The sequence below is a fragment of the Chaetomium fimeti genome, assembly GCF_033439085.1.
Source record: "Chaetomium fimeti strain CBS 168.71 chromosome Unknown B0H64scaffold_4, whole genome shotgun sequence".
Lineage (NCBI taxonomy): Eukaryota > Fungi > Ascomycota > Sordariomycetes > Sordariales > Chaetomiaceae > Chaetomium > Chaetomium fimeti.
The window spans coordinates 2609918-2629622 of record NW_026944332.1 but is presented as its reverse complement, the minus strand read 5'-3'; the positions used below and the strand labels follow the sequence as shown (position 1 = coordinate 2629622).

Below are 19705 nucleotides of genomic sequence, written 5' to 3'. Positions count from 1 at the left end.
CTGGAATTTTTTTGGACCCCTGGATAGACAACAGCCCACCAAAAAGAGGCGCTGGTTATCGGGGACGTACCATTGGCTTGATTGGGCTTATCGGCCCCTCCGACCCAGAAAAATTTCTGGACGAAGGTGCTTCAGTGGAAAGAGCTCTTGAAGAACTCCAACGCGAGCTCTCAGAGCGCGGACAGTGAGAAGAAGTCGACCACGTCTTCCACCCCCTTGCGCCCTCTACTACCCTCATTTGACGGCGCTGGGCGTAGATAACTTCTGCACGGTTAATTGACGGTCAACAATTTCGACCTGCCCACTACCGCCCCGCTCGGACCGTGTACTTTCCACCGTCAATCCGATCACCCCTCTGTCGCAAACGAGACCGACGAGTAATTACACGCGCGGGAGGTTAATACTGCCTCGAGATGGCTTCGTCCTTGGCTGCGCAGCTGGCGCAGATCGCAGCCAACTCGCGGACGAGCCTAAACGCCAAGGCCTTGAAGGCAACTCACTCCAAGTCCCTGATCTGGGAGCCCCGAGTCGCCGCTGGCCAAACCTTTCCCGAGATCTACCAGTTATCGCACGAGGGGTTTGAGGAACTCTGCAACCTGGATGCACGCTTCGCACACTATGGCGCCTCCCTGTTTAGCGAGCAGAGTCAAGAAGCCGACCGGACTCAGATGAACGCCGAGGAAAATGCGGCTTTGGACGAGCGCGTCGACTCGTTCCTCCACCTCGTAGGGAGCCGGCTGCGGCTTATGCCCGCCATCAAAGCGATCGAGTGGTTGATTCGGCGGTTTAGGTAAGAACAATGCGCTCCCAGACTCTCCCTGCCACGCTAACTAGGTCCTAGGATCCACGAGTTCAACACAAACACCCTTATCACCACCTTCCTGCCGTATCATACCATTCCAGCCTTCGTTACGCTCCTTTCCATTCTTCCAGCAAAGATACCCCTGGAGTACCGGTTCTTAGATCCCTACATCAGATCTTTAACGGCCCCGCCTAGAGCCGCGATAGTCCAACAGGCAACAAACCGGCCCGAGTTGCTCTCGACCATCTCTCAGTATACGCTTGAATCATGCCGGGCGAAGCAGGAGTACCCGGGTCTGGTGTCATTCTGGGGTGGTGTCATGGCGGAAGCCGCCAATGGCATGCTTGATAAAATGCGGTCCGGTCGGAGGAGCATTCAGCTGGAAAATGACCATATCCTCCTCCAGCAGATTGGGCCAGTTCTCAGCGAGGCCATGGTCATGAAGGAAGTTCCCGGGATTCAGATCGCAAGCTACATGATTGTTACAATCCTTGCTGCGAAGGGCAGTCTTAATGATGTGGCGCTCACGGCGTTCATGGATCAATTAGTCCACGGCTGGACTGTCGATACCTATCGTTCGGGCCTTGTCTGTCTCTGCATCCTAGCACAACACCGGGCTGCGAAGCAGGTGTCCAGCCGTGTCGCAAAGGCCCTCATCAAGGTCCAGGACTTGGTCCCGACCCTGGTGGAAATCAGCCGGCAACACAGAGTCGACAAACTGGCCAACGGGCTCGCACTAGCCTTTATCGACAGACTTTCCAAGAAGGGCGATGTCCGGAGCCTGCCTGCTATTAACTCGCTTTTTTCGGCCAACCTGTTGCGGGATAAGCAGATTAAGGTTATCTACAAAGCCATGCTCTTGGCTGCCCACAAAGTCAACGATGAGGTCGACGAGGATGGTCACATTCGCAAAGAGATCGGCTCGTCCTTGATCAGCTTATCGCAGGCGGGAGGAGACGTGGGGGATGTTATCAGGTCGGCCATTGAGGAGATTGATTTCAACATCGAAGAGCTTGAACTCAAGCTTGGAGCTGCGATCCGCCCGAAACTCGCGATCGAACAAAGCCCGGAGGACGAAGAGGCAGAAGAGGGGACAGAGACAGCTGAAACTCAGCCAAGTCTGGACTCGACGTTCCAGGAGCTGGCTAGACTGCAACCCTCAACAGTCTCGTGTCTATCACAAGAATCGAGCAGCCTGTTCAACGATCTCTGCGCAGTCCTCCTGTCTGCGGCGGCTACCGAGAGCGACATGGAGAAGTTCGACGCCATTCCTGTTCTAAGCCGATCTCTGGCGCCGAGCAACCCCTTTTACCTCAGCTTCTATGTGCGCGTCTGGTGTGGGCCATTTCCCACACTCGCTAAGGTGGCTGCCCTCGAACGTGTCAAGTCCCGGCTAAAGGAACCCGATTGCGTGGGCAAGGATTTCCAGGCAATCATTCCTTACTGTGCGGTGGCCCTGAGCGACCCGGCAAAGAAGGTTCGTCGTGCCGCGGCCGACCTTGTTGCTGTTTTGGGTTCCCTTCTCAAGGAACAGCCCCGGCAGGTTTGGGGGGCGAAGGACTTGTATGGCAAGGTTGGCGCTCCCAATGCCCTTGACCGTGATGCCCTCAAGGCTCTAGTCAGCTCGGTCCTGATCCCGTCATTGGAAGAGTCTGTCCTTCACGACGCTCACGTCGTTGCCGCCCTCACCAGCGCCCTCGAGAGCTCGAAGGGTTCATCCGGAACGGAGGGTGAAAGGCGCCATCTTTCCCACGCAACGAGGCTCTCGATCTTTAAGTTTCTCTGTGGCCACGTTACCGAGACACCATTGCTGGCCGTTAAGATCCGCTTGCTTCGATCCCTCAACCAAATTCGGAGCATCTCAGGCACCTCTCGGACGGACCTTCTTTTGCCGCTCCTCCGTTGGTGGGCTGCTCTTGGCCGTGGTGAGGTCCTTGAGCTTACTGCGCGAGAAGCGCTCGATGAGGCTGCCGTGGACGAAGCTGTCGTGGACGTCGTTATAGCAAACCATATCGCTGGCCTCGAGACGGCCTTCCAGCTGATCAACGACCCCAAAACAGCTCTTAGACCCAATCTGGTGCAGGCGATCTTTGGCCGGATCATCAAAATGTGGCCATCGATGAAGTCGGACACTAAGTTCTCCACAGCTCGATCCATGTTCAACATCACCCAAACTTTACCATCGTCTGAGCACGGCCCGGTCATTACGGAGGCGGTCGAGCTCCTGCGCAAGGTGGAGCTGACGACTGATATTCAACTCGACCTCATTGACTCGTTACAAGACCAAGTCAAGCTTGCGACCGAGAAGCCCGCGAACAAGCGGAGACGGGTCAGCACAACGGAGCAGAGTCGGAGCGTGGCTTTGCAGAGCAGCCCAGAGCTGAAGGCGGCTCTGAACAAGACGACCTTCGTGCTCGAGCTCGTTCAAGAGTCCGATCCGGCAAATCACCCCGAACTACTGCCGAGCCTTTTTACTACGCTGTCTGATCTTCACCACCTCAGCACGCTCATCGGCTCTGAGTTGGGGTATCTCCAGAACCTCGTGCTAAGCAGTCTTCTCGCCATGATGCCGGCGTACAAGGACAACAAGAACCTGACGATCGACGCATCAGTCGGCCACGGAGACATCTTGGCTACCTGTATCCAAAAGTCGTCCAGCCCTGCTGTCATCAACGCGGCACTGCTTTTGGTGGCTAGCCTGGCTAGGACGGCACCAGATGTGGTGCTGCAGAGCGTCATGCCGATTTTCACGTTTATGGGCAGCTCGGTGTTGAAGCAGGCTGATGACTACTCTGCCCATGTTGTCAATCAAACCATCAAGGAGGTTATTCCTCCGTTGATTGACACGTTCCGGAGAAGAGGACGTAACGTGGTTGCCAGCACCAAGGACCTTCTTGCCAGCTTCGTTACCGCTTACGAGCATATTCCTTCGCATCGGAAGCACGACCTCTTCATTTCCCTGGTCCAAAACCTCGGGCCTGAGGACTTCCTCTTTGCCATTCTTGCCATGTTCGTGGATCGGTATGCTGCGACAGACAACATGATCTCGTTCACAACCCAGATGATGAGTTCATTCTCGGTGGAGATCCAGCTGCAAACTCTCATCAAGCTCTTGGACTTGACTAGCGACATCTTCAAGCCGAAGCCCGCGCTATCGAATACCTTGCTTGGCGGTGACGGCAGTGAGCATGACACTCAAAAGGTCGCCACAAAGCAGCTGAACCTCCTCCCACATCTGCTTGCAAACAGGCGCCTGAAGCGGGAGATTACACAATTGGCGGAGAGAGATGACATGGAAACTGGGAAGATCCGCGATCTCTACGCGACGCTCCTGGAGAGCATCTTGACGCTGGCGACCACGGTCAAGAGCAAAAAGGCGCTCTACAACCGCTGCGGCGACGCGCTATCTAACCTACTCAATCTGCTCTCGATCGCCGAGTTCATCAAGAGTGTGGAAGCACTTCTCGACCGGCCGAACGTCGGGCTGCGGCAGAAGGTGCTACGGGCGCTCGAGCTTCGGGTTGACAGTGAGAGCACCGCGGACCCAAGATCTAGGGAGGCGCTCCTTGCTTTCCTGCCGCAGTTGACTGCCGTCATCCGCGAATCGGACGACATGAGCTACAAGCACACTGCGGTGACGTGTGTCGACAAGATCTCGGAGAAGTACGGCAAGAAGGACATCGATGCGGTTGCGGCAGCCGCCGCGACTATTGCGGGCGATCACTGCCTCGGCCAGTCATCGCAAAGTCTTAGGGTCATGGCGCTGCTCTGCCTGGCTTCACTTGTGGATGTCCTGCAGGACGGCATCGTTCCTGTTTTGCCTGTCGCGATCCCCAAGGCACTGGACTACCTAGAACAGAGCTTGGTTGACGAGGAGCCCAACGCCGAGCTGCACAATGCGGCGTATGCCTTCATGGCAGCGTTGGCCCAGCATATCCCGTACATGATCACTGGTTCATACCTCGATCGCCTTCTGGCTTGCTCGAACGCATCTGCGGCGGCGGCACTGGACGACGAGTCGAGCAGCAACCGGACGCACTGCCTTCAGTTCCTGGCCAAATTGGTCGACCCCAAGGTCATGTACAATGCACTCAACCAGAACTGGGCCTCTGCCTCCAGCTGTGGTGCCTCGGTAAGTACCCTTTGCTCGTGGTGGTGCAATAGACCGAAGCTAACGTTCAAACAGGCCGTCACTGAATATCTCGACATCCTCGGTATGGCCCTTGATAAGCATTCCAAGGCAGCCGTTGCGAAGAACGTAACTTCGCTCTCAACCATCTTCCTCAGCTCCATGGACCTTAGGAGGGTCGTGGGGTCTGGGCAGGCCAAGACCTCGATCAGCCCGTCCGAGTTGGACGAAATCGAGTCCAAGATCGGCGACGTTGCGCTTAAGATGATCTACAAGCTCAACGACGCTGCCTTCCGCCCCATCTTCTCCAAGCTCATGGAGTGGGCGTCGACGGGGCTCCCCAAGAACGACGCGTCGGGCCGGACCCTCCGGCTATTCGCCGTCTACGGCTTCCTAGACACCTTCTTCGGCAACCTCAAGTCCATCGTCACCAGCTACGCATCGTACACGGTCGAGAGCGCCATCAAGGTCCTCTCGTCGACCGACTTCCAGGACGCGGACGAGAAGGAGCTCTGGAAGCGGGTGCTGCGCACGCTGGCCAAGTGCTTCGAGCACGACCAGGACGGCTTCTGGCAGGCGCCGGCGCACTTCGGCGCGGTCGCGCCCGTGCTGGTCGAGCAGTTCCTGAACGCGGGCGCGGGCGCGGGCGCCGACGCCGCCGAGGACCTCATCCCCGCGCTCGTCGAGCTGGCCGCCGCCGCCGACTCCCAGGAGCACCACAAGGAGCTCAACGGCGCGCTGCTGAAGCACCTGCGCAACAGCCAGGCGGCGGTCCGCCTCGCGGTCGTGCAGTGCCAGCAGGCGTTGACGGTGAGGTTGGGAGAGGAGTGGTTGCAGGCGCTGCCGGAGATGCTGCCGTATATTAGTGAGTTGCAGGATGATGATGATGAGGTGGTGGAGAGGGAGAATAGGCGGTGGATTGTGGAGATTGAGGAGAAACTTGGGGAGAGCCTGGATTCGATGTTGCAGTAATCTACTAGGAAGGGTAGATACTTTGTGGATGTGTATGTATTTTGGTGGTATGGTTGGCAGCTATGTGAGATGTATGTTTTGGGGTGGTTCTTTGGATTGTGAAAAGGGTTTATTGCGGAATAAAGCTAGATTGTGTTTTAGGTTTTTGACTGGTGTGTTCTTTTTTCCCAACCAACTTCTAGTTTGTCTCTCTTGACTCCTCCCTCGTATGTACATATATGGTTTGTCTCATACCTGGAGGAAGATGATCCGTCTCATGAGGAATGGTCTGAGGGAATACAAAACCCTAACCCTCCGCCACCATAAATGCAGTCTTGAGTGGTCAACGTAACGATGAATCCTCAAGTTCATGCAAAGGTTCGGGTCGGGCACCGATCGTGCATGTGCTAGATACCGTCTTTGATCACGCTCGGTGTTTCCGTTACTGTGTTGAAGAGTTAGTGGACAACTCCCTGCTGCTCGGCACTTCTGCTTCCTCAGCGGTCGGCAACTCAAAGACGTTGCCCCACCAATGGCACTGAGGCCCAATCGGCACACCCTTGGCTTGCCGAGGCTCAAGACAGCAATTTGCGGCTTTGAAGGTCAGTGGTCACGCACATGTTGCATGTTGTGTCTCCACTGAATGAAGTTGGAAGTCGAGGCCGGCTTTCGCGTTTGTCGACGATAAACCTTTCCGCCCTTATCGCATTGTCTCTTGTCATCTCGGGGGTGATGGCTCAACATTGAGACACGATGGCTAGAAATTGAAACACAGTGTATCGTGTGTTTTAATCCGGGTTTTACTTACCTAGCTCTCGACGCGAACAGGATAGAGACAACGCTCGAATGACCTGAATTTCGATTGCCCGACGACACGCGCACCCATCGACGAGCACCCCCGGCCACAATGGCTGAAAACCGCACATCGTATATGGCCGCAGAGAGCCTCTCGCAGGCACGCGGCCTGTCATCATCCATATCCTCCCTATCCGCATCAAATACTTCGGGACGCAACGCTGCGGCCTCGCACATCTCCAAGACCTACAGGCAAGCGTCGACGCTCTTTCTCACGCGTCGCCTACCCGAGGCACTGTCGACTGTTCTCCCCTTAGTTTCACCGCCCCATTCCGATGACCCAGATAAAGAATCGGCCGAACCAGCTCCGGTTATTCGGGCGTCTCGATCCTCACGGGTCAAGGTCTGGAGCCTGTACCTGACCGTTCTCAATGCGATTGCCGAGCTCGACCCGGAAGACGGGAAGGATGCATTTGGCGGGCAGGATTGGCGAACTCTCTGTTACAAGGTTCGGTCGGGAGATATCTGGGAGGAGGTAATCCGCAACGGATACCATGGTGTCGAGGGGGACGTCGACGCAGAAGTGGTTATCAACCTGTAGGTCGACCGGGGCTCTCCGCCCTTTCCCCTCCACTTCCCACCCCAACAGTCTCGCTAACACATCAATGACAGAGCAACACTCCTCCTCGCCCACTCCAAAACCCAAAACCTCAACCAGAAACGGCTCGAGAACTACCTCGCAGCAGCGCGCGCCCCGACCCTCGACATCTCGGCCGACCGCTTCTCCGAGTCACCAGCACGGCGGCACCAGTCACCCTCACCCTCCCCGGCCTCGGGCCGTGCGCGGCGCCCGGCGCCCAGCGGGGCGGACACGCCGCGGGACCTCAACGCGCGGGTCAAGATCCTGGAGCTGTACACGCTGCACGTGCTGCCGCGCAACGACGAGTGGGCGTACGCGCACGAGTTCATCAGCGTGAGCCCCGTGCTGGACGAGGAGCGGCGCGAGGCCTTCCTGCAGGCGCTCGACACCCTGCGCGAGGAGCAGGCCGAGGCCGGCCGCCGCGAGGAGGAGGAGCGCGCCGCCCGCGAGGAGGCCATCCGCCGCGACGTCGAGGAGGCTAGGCGCCTGCGCGCCGAGAACGAGGCCCGCGAGAAGAAGCGGCTGGAGGAGGAGCGTCTGAAGAGGGAGGCTGAGGCGGCGGCGCGTGACAAGGAGAGGGAGGGGGAGCGCGAGCGCGAGCGCGAGCGGAAGGCGAATGCGAAGGCCAAGGCTAAGGCGACGGAGGACGATTTTGGGGTCGAGAGCACCGCGTCTACACCGGTGCCTACCCCTACGTCACCGGCGCTTAAGAAGGGTGGGTGGTCTGGGAGCCAGGCCTCGGGTTCGGGGGGTTCGGCGAGGGCAAGGGGGCCGTTGCCGAGGAGGGGGCCAAGTGGCGGTGGTGGTCGCGGCAGTAGTACGCTGTTGCCGCCCCGACGCTCATGTCGAGGGCGTCGATGGTGGTGGCGAACCTCCGGACGTTGGTCGACGAGATCGCGGGGGCTTTCCAGACCAACCCTTATGTGCTGTTGCGGATGCTGGCTTTCGTGGTTGGTTTGCTCATGCTGCTGAGCCGGAAGAAGATTCGTGAGAGGATTGCGCAGATTTTGCAGACGAGTTGGAATAAAGTCAAGGCGACGGCCGGGATGGGCACCAAGGTCAGCTATATCTAGCTACGGCGCGCCGGTTTGAAGTCGAGTATCTTGTGTAGTGGAAAGGGGTCGGTTTCTTTTGTTTTGGTATTCTGCTCCGCGTTGGTTTGTTGGTTTCCCGTTCCCTTTGTAGAATGTATGAGACGACACAACACGCTGTATTAGCTAGCTTAACCCACCCGCACCGCAGGTACTTGGTATGAAAAGAGTAATGATTTCTTGTGGTAATACTGGCAGCACATGTCCCCGAGATGTCTCGTCTAGAATGCCCCTCCCACGAACTCCTGAAACGCCGTCAACCCAGGCTTCCGCCTGTAACCCCCTTAGACAGTACATTGTATGCCTCCAACAATCCGCCGAGAAGAGAAGCGCCCAAACCCGGGCCAGGCCGTCACTAAAACCCCGTCCGATTCGTTTTCTTTTGGTAGAATAGCTGCAGACACACCACACGTTAGCATCCATCAGACAGAGAATCGAGGAGGCAAGGGGAAAAGAAAGAGAGAAAGGAAGAAAACGTACATCCGTCCTAGAACTACCCAGATTAATAATCTTGGGGCACCCGTCGCGGTCCTTCTCGAGGCGGGTGCACTCGAAGCAATAAAAAGCGTCGGAGATGCCCTCGCCGCCGCACACGACGCACTTGTTCTGGTAGTTGCCGAAGCTGCACTCGTCGCAGATGCGCACCAGCGTCGTCGGCCGCACGTACGAGTCGCACACGGGGCACTTGCCGTCGCACTTGTCGCAGAGCCGCCCGATCGCGATCCCGGACTGCTTGCGGCACATGACGAGGTCGCTGGTAGGGGTGTTAATGCGGGGATTGGAGGTTGGGAGGGTATGATGGGGGAGGGATGGGGAGGGGGGACGTACGGGTGATGGCGGGACATGGTGGATGGCTAGCGAGCTATCTCCCTCTTCTTTTTTTTGGTGGTGAGATGGGAAGGGGTTTGACTGTTGGAAGAGAAGGGGCGAGGAAACAGTCGTTGAGGGTTCGTAAAGTCGTCGAAGGCCGTCGGTTGCTGCGCTCGTGATGTGCTCTGTCGCGGTCAAGAATGCGAGGGGCGGATTTACACGCGACGGGAAAAATGTCTGGTAAATACGTCACAGGCGCAGGTGGTTATCACGGCTATCAAGCCTCGGCACGGGTGGCGTAATTCAGTAATTTCGATCGCATTACGTATGATCTGGAAGGGTTGGGGTTGGCTTAGGACTCCCGTGCTTTCTGGAGACTCGACTTTGCGACGCAGCCTTGAGACTTCAGAGTTCCTTCATCTCCCACAATCTTTTTTCCATGCATTCAAAATAGCAATTGGGATTGCGGTCGCCGATTACGGCCTTAGGTGTCAAGTTCTTATCTCGGCGCCGGAAGCCGTAAAAAAGGTCACACGCTCGGTCGCCTTGGTTTCTGCTGCCGCACAGTCGCGAGCCTCGTGCCCCAAGCTCCCAGGCCCCGAGCTTCAACCACCCCGCCAGCCATCGAGCGACTACGTAACGGACGCCAATCTACGAAGTACGCTGCGCCCCATCGCCCCGGAATCGCATCGCGGCGCATCCCGGGATTGGAAAATGGCCGAAACAGAATATTATTCCGCAAACAAGCGCAAAGCATCACCTGAGGTCACGGAGGATGCTATCGGCAAGCGCATGAGGCTCGAAGATGGAGACGCGGCGACACTCCCAACCAACGGTACCAGGGCCGAGGCAGAGGATATCCTAGACGAGCGCGCCCCTGTTAGGAACGAGCGATATGGATCGCATTCGGAAGGGTCACCCACGAGGACACGCCGGGCAGACCCGGAGCCCGAGTCTCGGCGGTCGCCGGAGGCGCGAAGACCATCCGCTGCGGCCGGCCCTCCGGCCCGGCGGAACGTTAGCATGGAGGAGAAGAAGCGAGGGCAGCGTTTGTTTGGCGGCCTGGTCAGCACACTAAGCCGGACCACGTCGAGCACACAGCAGCAGAGGCGGCTCGATATCGAGCGGCGGCAGCAGGAGAAGGCGCAGCAGCGGCGAGCCGAGGACGAGAAGCGCAGGGCTGAGAAGCTGGAGCGGTTGAAGAGGGTACGGCAAATCGAACAGGTCAAGCTCGATGAGCGGGCGGTATGTCTAGTGACTCCCCACTCCCCTTACATTGGGTCGGTAACTAATGGGTTGCTGTGCAGATGAACACTCGGCACTCGACGATGCTCTCAAAGGCTCATAGTCTGCACACGGAAAGCGAGCCCAGACTTGTAAGGATATTGGCCCCATATCTGGCCATGCGGCTCGGCTAACTTGTTCACAGTACTACCTCCCGTGGGAGCTGACCAAAGAGCAAGAGGATATTATTAGCGACCAGGTCCACGCCGCACAAGAGGCTGTAGACAGGGAGAGGCGGGACTTCAAAACGCGCAGAGAGCAGCGGCTCAGGGCACTTGGGGTCACGCCCCCTCCACGATCACCATCCCCTCCCCCGCGACAGCCGAGGCACCAACCTGAATTGGAGGCAAACTTGGAACCGAAGGATGGGCCCCGGCCAGAAGAAGCCACGGTTGGTGAGCCCAAACCTCCGCCGCAAGATACTAACCCCGGTGCTATGGCATCCACGCCACCCAAGGCGCGAGACTCTCACCATGATAAGGATCACGACGAGCACGGAGACGAGATGATGCAGGACAAGGAGGACATAGTGATCTACTGACCTATCTTTTCGTGCTCTTCGTTTTCCAGCGCGGCGTCGGTTGTAAGTGTAGCGTCTTGTACCACCGGGGTGGATGTGTCTAGCGTGTGTGTTTTGGGTGGCGCCACGGCGTTTGGGGATACCATACGAAGTAGTTCCGGGGCCCTTATATCGGATCTTGCCGCGAGATGAGCCAGCCATGCATTCGAGGTAAGCGGCCACAAAACGGGATTCGGGATAAAACGGGATTCGGGGATCTGCGGAGACGGAGGCGCTCCGGTCCTCCGTTCCGGTAAAGGATTAGAGCTGTCGGTGGTCAAGGGTGTTTAAAACATGTCGTTTGTGGCATCTAGGTTTTTAAACCGGCCATAGCTACTAGGGAGACTCGTCATAAGTACCGCATGTGGGGATGTTCGCTTGGGGTAAGTCGCTTGGCTGACCGAGTGCATAAGAGGACGGTAATGGGCCGGCGCCGCGTGGCGTCGGCATGTTGTCAGTCCCAAAACGACCCCTCGCTAAGGTAGCGGGCCCGTATATGCACAAGTACAACTAAGCTCTACGAGGCACTTGTTTCGTCCGCGCCGCTCCGATCCCTGTTGCATTTTGTATGTACATAACATCGCACCCTGTCTCTGAGCCTCGCCAGGGCTCGCCGGCGAGTTCGGGCAGCCCGCAAGTGGGATATTTACCGGTCCTTGGCTCCAACCATACGGGATCAGCTTGTACAAGGTGGGGTTTATGACGCACGCATTGGCTTTTCTCCCTCTCCAGTCGTCGCCGCGGCATTCGGTGTTGCGGGGAAGCTGAGAAGGCCGAGCTCCAAAGGAAAAATAATAAATTAAGTTAAAAAAGGTTAAAGGAGAGAAATCGAACAAACCAAATCAAAGGAGTGAAATTGAATGCAAGAAAAAGTCAATTGAGTAAATACAACCTCCTTTAGCTTCCGGGTAGCTTTCGTTCTGTTCCTCCAGTCGAGGTTTGGTCGAGCTGTCGAGGGAGGAAGTCAGCTCCCTCCTGCCCATTCGGGATAGCTTTCGTCAAAGCGTGGAACGGATTTTGAACCCGCTCCGTCTCTTTTACCAATAGACTTCCACTTCGTCACATATTGAATACCTCTTTCGTCTGAAATACGCCGACTGCCCCTCGCGACTCCTCGTTTCGCATAAAAGGGCACCAGTCCCCCAACCATTGAACCTCCCCTCTCCCCGCCCCTCTCGGCATTAAACACTTACAAGCCCAACCAATTCCATTCCCTCTCGAAAACCAACACCCATCCACACACCAAACACACACATACACACAACCCCCCAAACAAAACCACCACAATGGCCACCCCCATCGACAAACTCACCCCAACCGACCCCCGCGTCCAGCACCACACCTACACCATCCCGTCCTCCCCACACAACACCACCTACCACTACCTCGTCGCCGACCCGCCCCCCGGCACCCCCGCGACGGGCACCGCCCTCCTGATCCACGGCTTCCCCGACCTCTCCTTCGGCTGGCGCTACCAAGTGCCCCAGCTCACCGCCCAGGGCCTACGCGTCGTCGTGCCCGACCTGCCCGGGTTCGGGCGCACCGACGCCCCCGCCGACCTGGCCGCCTACTCGTACAAGCGGGTCGTGGAGGACCTGCTGGCCATCGTGCGCCATGTGCAGGGAAGGGGGGAGGGGGAGGAGGTGGAGAAGTTTGTCTTGGGCGGGCATGACTGGGGCGGAGCGGTCGCGTGGCGGTTCGCGTTGTGGTACCCCGGGGTGCTGAGGTGTGTTTTCAGTGTGTGTACGCCGTTCTGGGCGGTCGGGGACACGTTTTATACGAAGCAGCAGATCGTGCAGATGCTGCCGAATTTTGGGTATCAGCTGCAGTTTGAGGGGACCGAGGTGGAGGAGGCGATTGTGGGGCGGGAGAAGATCAGGGCGGTCTTGTGCGCCATGTTTGGCGGGCGGAGGGAGGACCGGCAGGAGGTGTTTGGGGTGGCTCAGGGGCTGCGGACGGATTTGGTTGAGCCGGAGAAGATTGGCGAGAGCCCGCTGCTGAGCCGCGAGGAGATGGACTTCTACGCCGACGAGTACGTCAAGAACGGCATGCGCGGCCCGCTGTGCTGGTACAAGACCCAGAAGATCAACTTTGACGAGGAGCGGCCGCTGCTGGCGGAGGGCAGGACCACCGTCACCGTGCCGTCGCTGATGGTGATGGCGACGAGGGATGCCGCCCTGCCGCCGGCCATGTCGGCCAAGATGGACGAGCTCTGCACCGATCTTGTCAAGAGGGAGGTGAATGCGTCGCATTGGGCGCTGTGGGAGACGGCAGCGGACACGAACAAGCACATTAGCGAATTCTTGGAGGGCATCTTGAAGGGCCAGCCCCTGAAGGCCTCGATTTAGAGATAATTAGGTTGTACTGGGTTGATGAATGTACCTAGTTGTATTTCCGTTATCACGAGTATTGTCTGAATGTGTGAAATGACCGTCGATACTCAATCCGAGTATTCGTTTCCCTCTGATGTGGCCGTTGTGAAGCCAGGCCATTGGTGGCATCAGTCTATATACATGTCGGTGACTTGGGAATCTGGTCCCTGGCTCTCCAGCCGTTCATCTCGACCAACTTAAATATATAGTACAACCGAGAGCGGTCCCTCGCCAACCCCGGAGTTCCGCCCCAGGATTATATCGAGAAGCGCTGCGGTCGCGTAGCCTTTCCTCGGAGCCTTTGAATTCAGGACAAAATCCACCCAAATACGCCAGGAATAACAACACACCTCCGATAATTTCCAAACCCGATCGCAGCGCGGCATGCCTTCCGGCTTGCATTGTGGCCGTTTGTGGGCGATATCCTAGGGCGAGGCCGTTCACTCTTAAGGATGGGCTCCCTCTCCTGCCCGTGGGGCTGTTTCATTAGAAGCTGCAGTCTTGTTCTGCGACATTTTGACCCCCTCATTCACTTGAAAGTGCGCTTCTGGCCGTCGACAGTCGGCACGGCCGTCTTTTTCTTGTTTGGCTTGCCGCAGATGTGGCACGCTGTTTCCGTGTCAGTGGCTGCAGATATAGCAACGGAACGGATCTATCACCCGGACTCACCATCATCACGGTAGGCGCACTGGTTGCAGTACGTGTGTCCCTGAGCGACCTTGGTCTTGCACCGGCCGCAAGAACTCGAGTACTGGGCGTAGGGGTTCTTGGCCGCTTTGGAAAGCAGTTTGCTCTGCCAGGAGGTTAGCTAACCATGTCGATCCTCAAAAATCCAATTTCGGATGCTTACTTTTGAGATTCCTGTCTGCCCGAGAGTGGCCGACTTCTTCGCGCCCGATGAAGAAGATGATGATGCCGCGGAGCCATAATACATTTCGGCCTTCTTCTTGACCCCGGGCGTGGCGAGGGTGGTCTTGTTGAGTTTCTGGCACTTGGCGCAAACCATTTTGAGAGTGATTGAATTAACTCGTTAGGTAGATGGGCGGTGTTGTGTTGTCTTCTAATTGCAGGCCCAAATGGTGGTGCCCCTGATGAAACGGATGTCGAATTGAAGATCTTAGTGACGTTGTAAATTAGAGGCGGTGCTGGCCTTGTAAGACGCGACGAGGCAAACTTCCCATGCTGCAGGGAACCAGGTGCAGGCTGTGGCTGAGGTGATTCGTCACCTCAAACCAGTCGCAGCCCCCCTGCACGGGGATCAAAAGAGTAGCGGCACGCTAATTGGCTAAGCAGCCGTCCGAAACACCGTTCTTCACAGCAACGCTTTTCCAACGCTCTCGACTGTGGAGTGACGTTCTGGCTCTGGCCAATCGCGCGCCAAGTCCTCGATCAGCCTCTCCAGCGGAGCCCCTGGGTGCTTTTGCATCACGATTGGGCCCGGACCTCCATCTTCTCGTGTCGACTTTGACCACTTCTCAACACCAGCTCACTCGGCGCAACCAACAGCTTCAAACTCACTTTCTCCCGCCCGCGCAGCCACGCTACCCGGGGGTGCGGCTGTTAATAACATATTGGTCTCTTCTCATTGGCTTTGACAGCCGAGTTTTGTCCTTTGTTAGAGGAGCCTGCAGGTCGTCGACCAAACTCTCTGCAAGGTTGCGGCTGACGAAGCCAAGAAGCGCTGCTGCCCAGGGTCCCCCAATTCGCAATCCTTTTTACTGAAAGGAGGCTGTGCTTGCACCAAACACGACCGACCCATCACACCCGTCGATATCTCCCGACCCAACCCCTTCTCGTCGAACTTTAACGCCATTTTAGCGTTGGACCTTTTATGCGCAGGTCTTGCCATCGATCAATGTTCCAGCACCGCTCCTGACCCCCCCCTCCTCCGTCCCTCCTACCGACTTGCCCTGAGCGGCGCCGTCCTCCGGCATGACCGGTCGCCCGCCCCCTGGAGGCTCTTCGGCCTCCCGAAACGACCTCCTTCTCGATCTCGATAATGACCAACCCGTCTACAGCACAGGGCAACGCTCGGCCCTGAACGACGACGATCTCCTCAACTCCTACGCCTACGACCAAGGCGCCGCGCCATCGCGACCCTCCGTGTCATATGACGACTTTGTCGGCTCCGACCAGCCCAGACCCCCCGCCGGACGACCACCACCTGCCGGGCCCTCGGGTTCCGCGTCGCGCCCCGTGGGACCCTACGGTCCGGAAATCCACCGACAGTATAGCCAAACATCAGATTTGGGCAACTACCAGAGATATGCGGATGACTTCGACGACTACCCGGATGATGGTGGGTATTACCAGCAGGGGGGCGCCATGGCCGGTGGTGCCCAATCATCGGCGGTGCAAGATGCGAGGAAACGGAACAGCGTTCTTAGTTTGGGCGGCGGGTTCCTCGGGAGGGTAAAAAATAGGCTCGGGATGGGACAGGGTTACTCGGAGATGGACCTCCCCTTGACAGACCCGCGAGCCGGGGCCGGGCCCGGGCCCGGAGGTCGGACAGACACCGCCGAGGCACCCCCGCCAAAGGAGAAGAAGTTCGACATGGGCAACTTCAAGTTTGGGTTTGGGCGAACAAAGGTCGATCCATCTACTCTTGGACCCCGCATCATCCACCTCAACAACCCCCCCGCCAACGCCGCCAACAAGTACGTCGACAACCACGTCTCGACGGCCAAGTACAATATTGCGACGTTCCCCCTCAAATTCCTCTTCGAGCAGTTCTCCAAGTTCGCCAATATCTTCTTCTTGTTCACTGCCGGGTTGCAGCAAATTCCAGGCCTTTCGCCCACCAACCAGTACACCACTATCGGGCCCCTCATCGTGGTGTTGTTGGTGTCCGCGGGCAAGGAGCTAGTGGAGGATTATCGCCGGAAGCAGGCCGACAAGTCCCTCAATATGTCAAAGGCCCGCGTCTTGCGCGGCTCCAGTTTCGAGGAGACCAAGTGGATTAACGTTGCTGTCGGTGATATCGTCCGGGTCGAGTCCGAAGAGCCGTTTCCGGCCGACCTGGTGCTCCTAGCCAGTTCCGAACCCGAGGGCCTGTGCTACATTGAGACGGCCAACCTTGATGGAGAGACCAACCTCAAAATCAAGCAGGCGCTGCCCGAAACCTCGTCGATGGTGAGCTCGACCGAGGTCAGCCGGCTTGGCGGCAGACTTCGTTCCGAGCAGCCCAACAGCAGCCTGTACACGTACGAAGCCACCCTTACCATGCAGGCGGGCGGAGGGGAGAAGGAGCTGTCCCTTAACCCGGAGCAGCTTCTTCTCCGTGGTGCTACCCTGCGGAACACCCCCTGGGTTCACGGAGTTGTCGTTTTCACCGGCCATGAGACCAAACTAATGCGAAACGCGACCGCAGCACCTATCAAACGGACCAAGGTCGAAAGGCAGTTGAACAAGCTCGTTTTGGCCCTAGTAGGCATGCTACTGGTCCTCAGCGTCATCTCGACCGCCGGCGACCTAATCATGCGCCGTGTTGCAGGCGAGTCCCTCAGCTATCTTAGCCTAGAAACGTTGGACGATGCCGCCGCCGTCGCCCGCATCTTTATCAAGGACATGGTTACCTACTGGGTGCTTTTCTCCGCCCTGGTTCCCATCTCGCTTTTCGTTACCCTCGAGATGGTCAAGTACTGGCACGGTATCCTAATCAACGACGACCTCGATATTTACCACGATGTCACCGACACGCCTGCCAACTGCCGCACTTCCAGCTTAGTGGAAGAGCTAGGCATGGTCGAATACGTCTTCTCGGACAAGACGGGCACGTTAACTTGCAACCAGATGGAGTTCAAGGCGTCTTCTATTGCTGGCATCATGTACGCTGGGACCGTCCCCGAAGACCGTGTTGCGACCATCGAGGATGGCGTCGAGGTGGGCATCCACGAGTTCAAACAACTGAAGAAGAACCTCGAAGACCATCCGAGCGCGCAAGCCATTCACCACTTCCTCACCCTGCTTGCCGTTTGCCATACCGTAATTCCAGAGCGAAACGAGGAGGGCGAGATCAAATACCAGGCCGCCTCCCCTGACGAAGGGGCCCTCGTCGACGGTGCGTTGCAACTGGGCTACAAGTTCTCCGCCCGCAAACCCCGCGCCGTCATCATCGAGGTCAACGGGGAGCAACTAGAGTACGAGCTCCTGGCCGTCTGCGAGTTCAACTCGACCCGGAAAAGGATGTCGACCATCTACCGCTGCCCCGACGGCAAGGTCCGGTGCTACACCAAGGGTGCCGACACTGTGATCCTGGAGCGCCTGAATGATAACAACCCCCACGTCGACGTCACCCTCCGCCATCTCGAAGAATACGCCTCCGAAGGGTTGCGGACGCTCTGCTTGGCCATGCGCGAGGTCCCGGAGCACGAGTTCCAGGAGTGGTATCAGGTCTTCGACAAGGCGCAGACGACCGTGAGCGGCAATCGCGCTGAAGAGCTAGACAAGGCCTCCGAGCTTATCGAGAAAGACTTTTACCTCCTCGGCGCCACGGCAATCGAGGATCGGCTACAGGATGGCGTCCCCGAGACGATCCACACTCTCCAGGAGGCCGGCATCAAGGTCTGGGTATTGACGGGCGACAGACAGGAAACTGCCATCAACATCGGCATGAGTTGCAAGCTGCTCAGCGAGGACATGATGCTTCTCATTGTCAACGAGGAGAGTGCTGAGGCGACGAGAGACAATCTGCAGAAGAAGCTGGACGCTATCCACAACCAAGGCGATGGCACCATCGAAATGGGGACTCTGGCCCTTGTCATTGACGGAAAATCGTTGACATACGCGCTCGAGAAGGACCTGGAGAAGCTTTTCCTCGACCTCGCCGTCAAATGCAAAGCCGTCATCTGCTGCCGCGTCTCTCCCCTTCAGAAGGCCATGGTGGTGAAGCTGGTCAAGAAGTACCAGAAGGAGTCTATCCTCCTTGCCATCGGCGATGGAGCGAACGACGTCTCCATGATTCAGGCCGCCCACATCGGTATCGGTATCAGCGGTATGGAGGGTCTCCAGGCCGCGCGTAGCGCCGATGTATCGATTGCCCAGTTCCGCTTCCTCCGCAAGCTACTTCTAGTCCATGGCGCGTGGAGCTACCACCGCGTTGCCAAAGCGATCCTGTTTTCCTTCTACAAGAACATCACCCTCTATCTCACACAGTTTTGGGTACGTTTTCCCCTCCTTTGTTGGTACCTAAGTCGGCGCGCTCTAACTAGGAATAGTATGTCTTCCAAAACGTCTTCTCCGGTGAGGTCATCTACGAATCCTGGACATTGTCCTTCTACAACGTCTTCTACACGGTCCTCCCGCCTCTCGTTCTGGGTATCCTAGACCAGTTCGTGTCCGCCCGTCTGCTCGACCGCTACCCGCAATTGTACAAACTCGGCCAAACCAACAGCTTCTTCCGGTCCTCCGTCTTTGCCTCCTGGATCATCAACGCCGTCTACCACTCCATCATCCTCTACCTCGGCGGCTCCGCCTTCTACATCTACGACGGCGTCCAGAAAGACAGCTTCCCCGCCGGCAAATGGGTCTGGGGTGCCGCCATGTACGGCGCCGTCCTGCTCACCGTCCTCGGAAAGGCCGCGCTCGTCACCAACAACTGGACCAAGTACCACGTCATCGCCATCCCGGGCAGCATGGCCATCTGGATCGTGTTTATCGCCGTGTACGGCACCGTCGCCCCGATGCTCGGCTTCTCGATGGAATACTTTGGCGTCGTCCCGCGACTGTTCACCAGCCCGGCCTTCTGGCTCCAGATGCCTACCTTGGCACTTCTCGCTCTCGCAAGGGATTTCGCCTGGAAGTTCAGCAAGCGGCTGTGGAAGCCCGAACCGTACCACCATGTGCAGGAGATTCAGAAGTACAATATCCAGGATTACCGGCCAAGGTATGTCTTTACCCCCCACCCCCCCCCATGGAATATCCCCAATGTATTTCTTCGTGATCGATACTGACTCGTGGTGTCTGTACAGGATGGAGCAGTTCCAAAAGGCCATCCGCAAGGTCCGGCAGGTGCAGCGCATGCGCAAGCAGCGCGGGTACGCCTTCTCGCAGGCGGACGAGTCACAGACCAGGGTGCTGCAGGCGTACGACACGACCCAGCACCGCGGGCGGTACGGCGAGATGGCGAGCTCGAGGCCGCAATGAGTATAAACATGATGAGAAACATTGGGGTGGGGGGGGGGGGGGACTGGAAGGAAGGCTTGGCTCCCTGTTTTTTTCTTGGTGTGTGGGTTGGGGGGGGTATCATCTTATCATTTACTGGTGGTACGGTT

The 19705-nt window shown here is 57.6% G+C and overlaps 7 protein-coding genes across 7 annotated transcripts; 5 read left to right on the top strand and 2 right to left on the bottom strand.

Moving 5' to 3' along the window:
• The first annotated feature begins 168 nt into the window (after nt 1–168).
• Nucleotides 169–6059, top strand: B0H64DRAFT_432582 (U3 small nucleolar RNA-associated protein 10). The gene is made up of 3 exons (XM_062806012.1): nt 169–790; nt 842–4934; nt 4989–6059. The coding sequence occupies exons 1-3, from the start codon at nt 414–416 to the stop codon at nt 5901–5903; spliced, it is 5385 nt and encodes a 1794-aa protein (XP_062659446.1). The 5' UTR covers nt 169–413; the 3' UTR covers nt 5904–6059.
• A 431-nt stretch (nt 6060–6490) lies between these two features.
• Nucleotides 6491–8412, top strand: B0H64DRAFT_159265 (uncharacterized protein). The gene is made up of 2 exons (XM_062798565.1): nt 6491–7274; nt 7350–8412. Exons 1-2 carry the CDS (start codon nt 6790–6792, stop codon nt 8287–8289), a joined length of 1425 nt encoding a protein of 474 aa, XP_062659445.1. The 5' UTR covers nt 6491–6789; the 3' UTR covers nt 8290–8412.
• Nucleotides 8413–8588: 176 nt separating this feature from the next.
• B0H64DRAFT_474819 (PHF5-like protein) lies at nt 8589–9607 on the bottom strand. Its single transcript, XM_062808069.1, has 3 exons — nt 9237–9607; nt 8889–9162; nt 8589–8802 (listed from the first exon to the last, which is right to left on the bottom strand). The coding sequence occupies exons 1-3, from the start codon at nt 9251–9253 to the stop codon at nt 8764–8766; spliced, it is 330 nt and encodes a 109-aa protein (XP_062659444.1). The 5' UTR covers nt 9254–9607; the 3' UTR covers nt 8589–8763.
• Nucleotides 9608–9932: 325 nt separating this feature from the next.
• On the top strand, nt 9933–11043 carry B0H64DRAFT_442287 (pinin/SDK/memA/ protein conserved region-domain-containing protein; the record flags this gene model as incomplete). Its single annotated transcript, XM_062806630.1, has 3 exons — nt 9933–10463; nt 10526–10594; nt 10648–11043. The coding sequence occupies 3 exons, from the start codon at nt 9933–9935 to the stop codon at nt 11041–11043; spliced, it is 996 nt and encodes a 331-aa protein (XP_062659443.1).
• A 1304-nt stretch (nt 11044–12347) lies between these two features.
• Nucleotides 12348–13409, top strand: B0H64DRAFT_322287 (Alpha/Beta hydrolase protein; the record flags this gene model as incomplete). Its single annotated transcript, XM_062800550.1, has 2 exons — nt 12348–12800; nt 12885–13409. 2 exons carry the CDS (start codon nt 12348–12350, stop codon nt 13407–13409), a joined length of 978 nt encoding a protein of 325 aa, XP_062659442.1.
• A 553-nt stretch (nt 13410–13962) lies between these two features.
• B0H64DRAFT_374086 (microtubule-associated protein CRIPT-domain-containing protein) lies at nt 13963–14439 on the bottom strand (the record flags this gene model as incomplete). The annotated part of the gene is made up of 3 exons (XM_062802307.1): nt 13963–14042; nt 14103–14226; nt 14284–14439. The coding sequence occupies 3 exons, from the start codon at nt 14437–14439 to the stop codon at nt 13963–13965; spliced, it is 360 nt and encodes a 119-aa protein (XP_062659441.1).
• Nucleotides 14440–15133: 694 nt separating this feature from the next.
• Nucleotides 15134–19609, top strand: B0H64DRAFT_159259 (uncharacterized protein). The gene is made up of 3 exons (XM_062798564.1): nt 15134–18593; nt 18650–19317; nt 19403–19609. The coding sequence occupies exons 1-3, from the start codon at nt 15366–15368 to the stop codon at nt 19575–19577; spliced, it is 4071 nt and encodes a 1356-aa protein (XP_062659440.1). The 5' UTR covers nt 15134–15365; the 3' UTR covers nt 19578–19609.
• The last annotated feature ends 96 nt before the right edge of the window (nt 19610–19705 follow it).

Coding starts and splice junctions, on each gene's coding strand:
- B0H64DRAFT_432582 (XM_062806012.1), top strand. CDS start 414: ATGGCTTCGTCCTTGGCTGCGCAGCTGGCGCAGATCGCAGCCAACTCG. Junction 791..841: donor TGGTTGATTCGGCGGTTTAG/GTAAGAACAATG, acceptor ACTAGGTCCTAG/GATCCACGAGTTCAACACAA. Junction 4,935..4,988: donor CCTCCAGCTGTGGTGCCTCG/GTAAGTACCCTT, acceptor ACGTTCAAACAG/GCCGTCACTGAATATCTCGA.
- B0H64DRAFT_474819 (XM_062808069.1), bottom strand. Junction 8,803..8,888: donor TGGGTAGTTCTAGGACGGAT/GTACGTTTTCTT, acceptor GTGTGTCTGCAG/CTATTCTACCAAAAGAAAAC.
- B0H64DRAFT_159265 (XM_062798565.1), top strand. CDS start 6,790: ATGGCTGAAAACCGCACATCGTATATGGCCGCAGAGAGCCTCTCGCAG. Junction 7,275..7,349: donor GCAGAAGTGGTTATCAACCT/GTAGGTCGACCG, acceptor CATCAATGACAG/AGCAACACTCCTCCTCGCCC.
- B0H64DRAFT_159259 (XM_062798564.1), top strand. CDS start 15,366: ATGACCGGTCGCCCGCCCCCTGGAGGCTCTTCGGCCTCCCGAAACGAC. Junction 18,594..18,649: donor TCTATCTCACACAGTTTTGG/GTACGTTTTCCC, acceptor AACTAGGAATAG/TATGTCTTCCAAAACGTCTT. Junction 19,318..19,402: donor ATCCAGGATTACCGGCCAAG/GTATGTCTTTAC, acceptor GTGTCTGTACAG/GATGGAGCAGTTCCAAAAGG.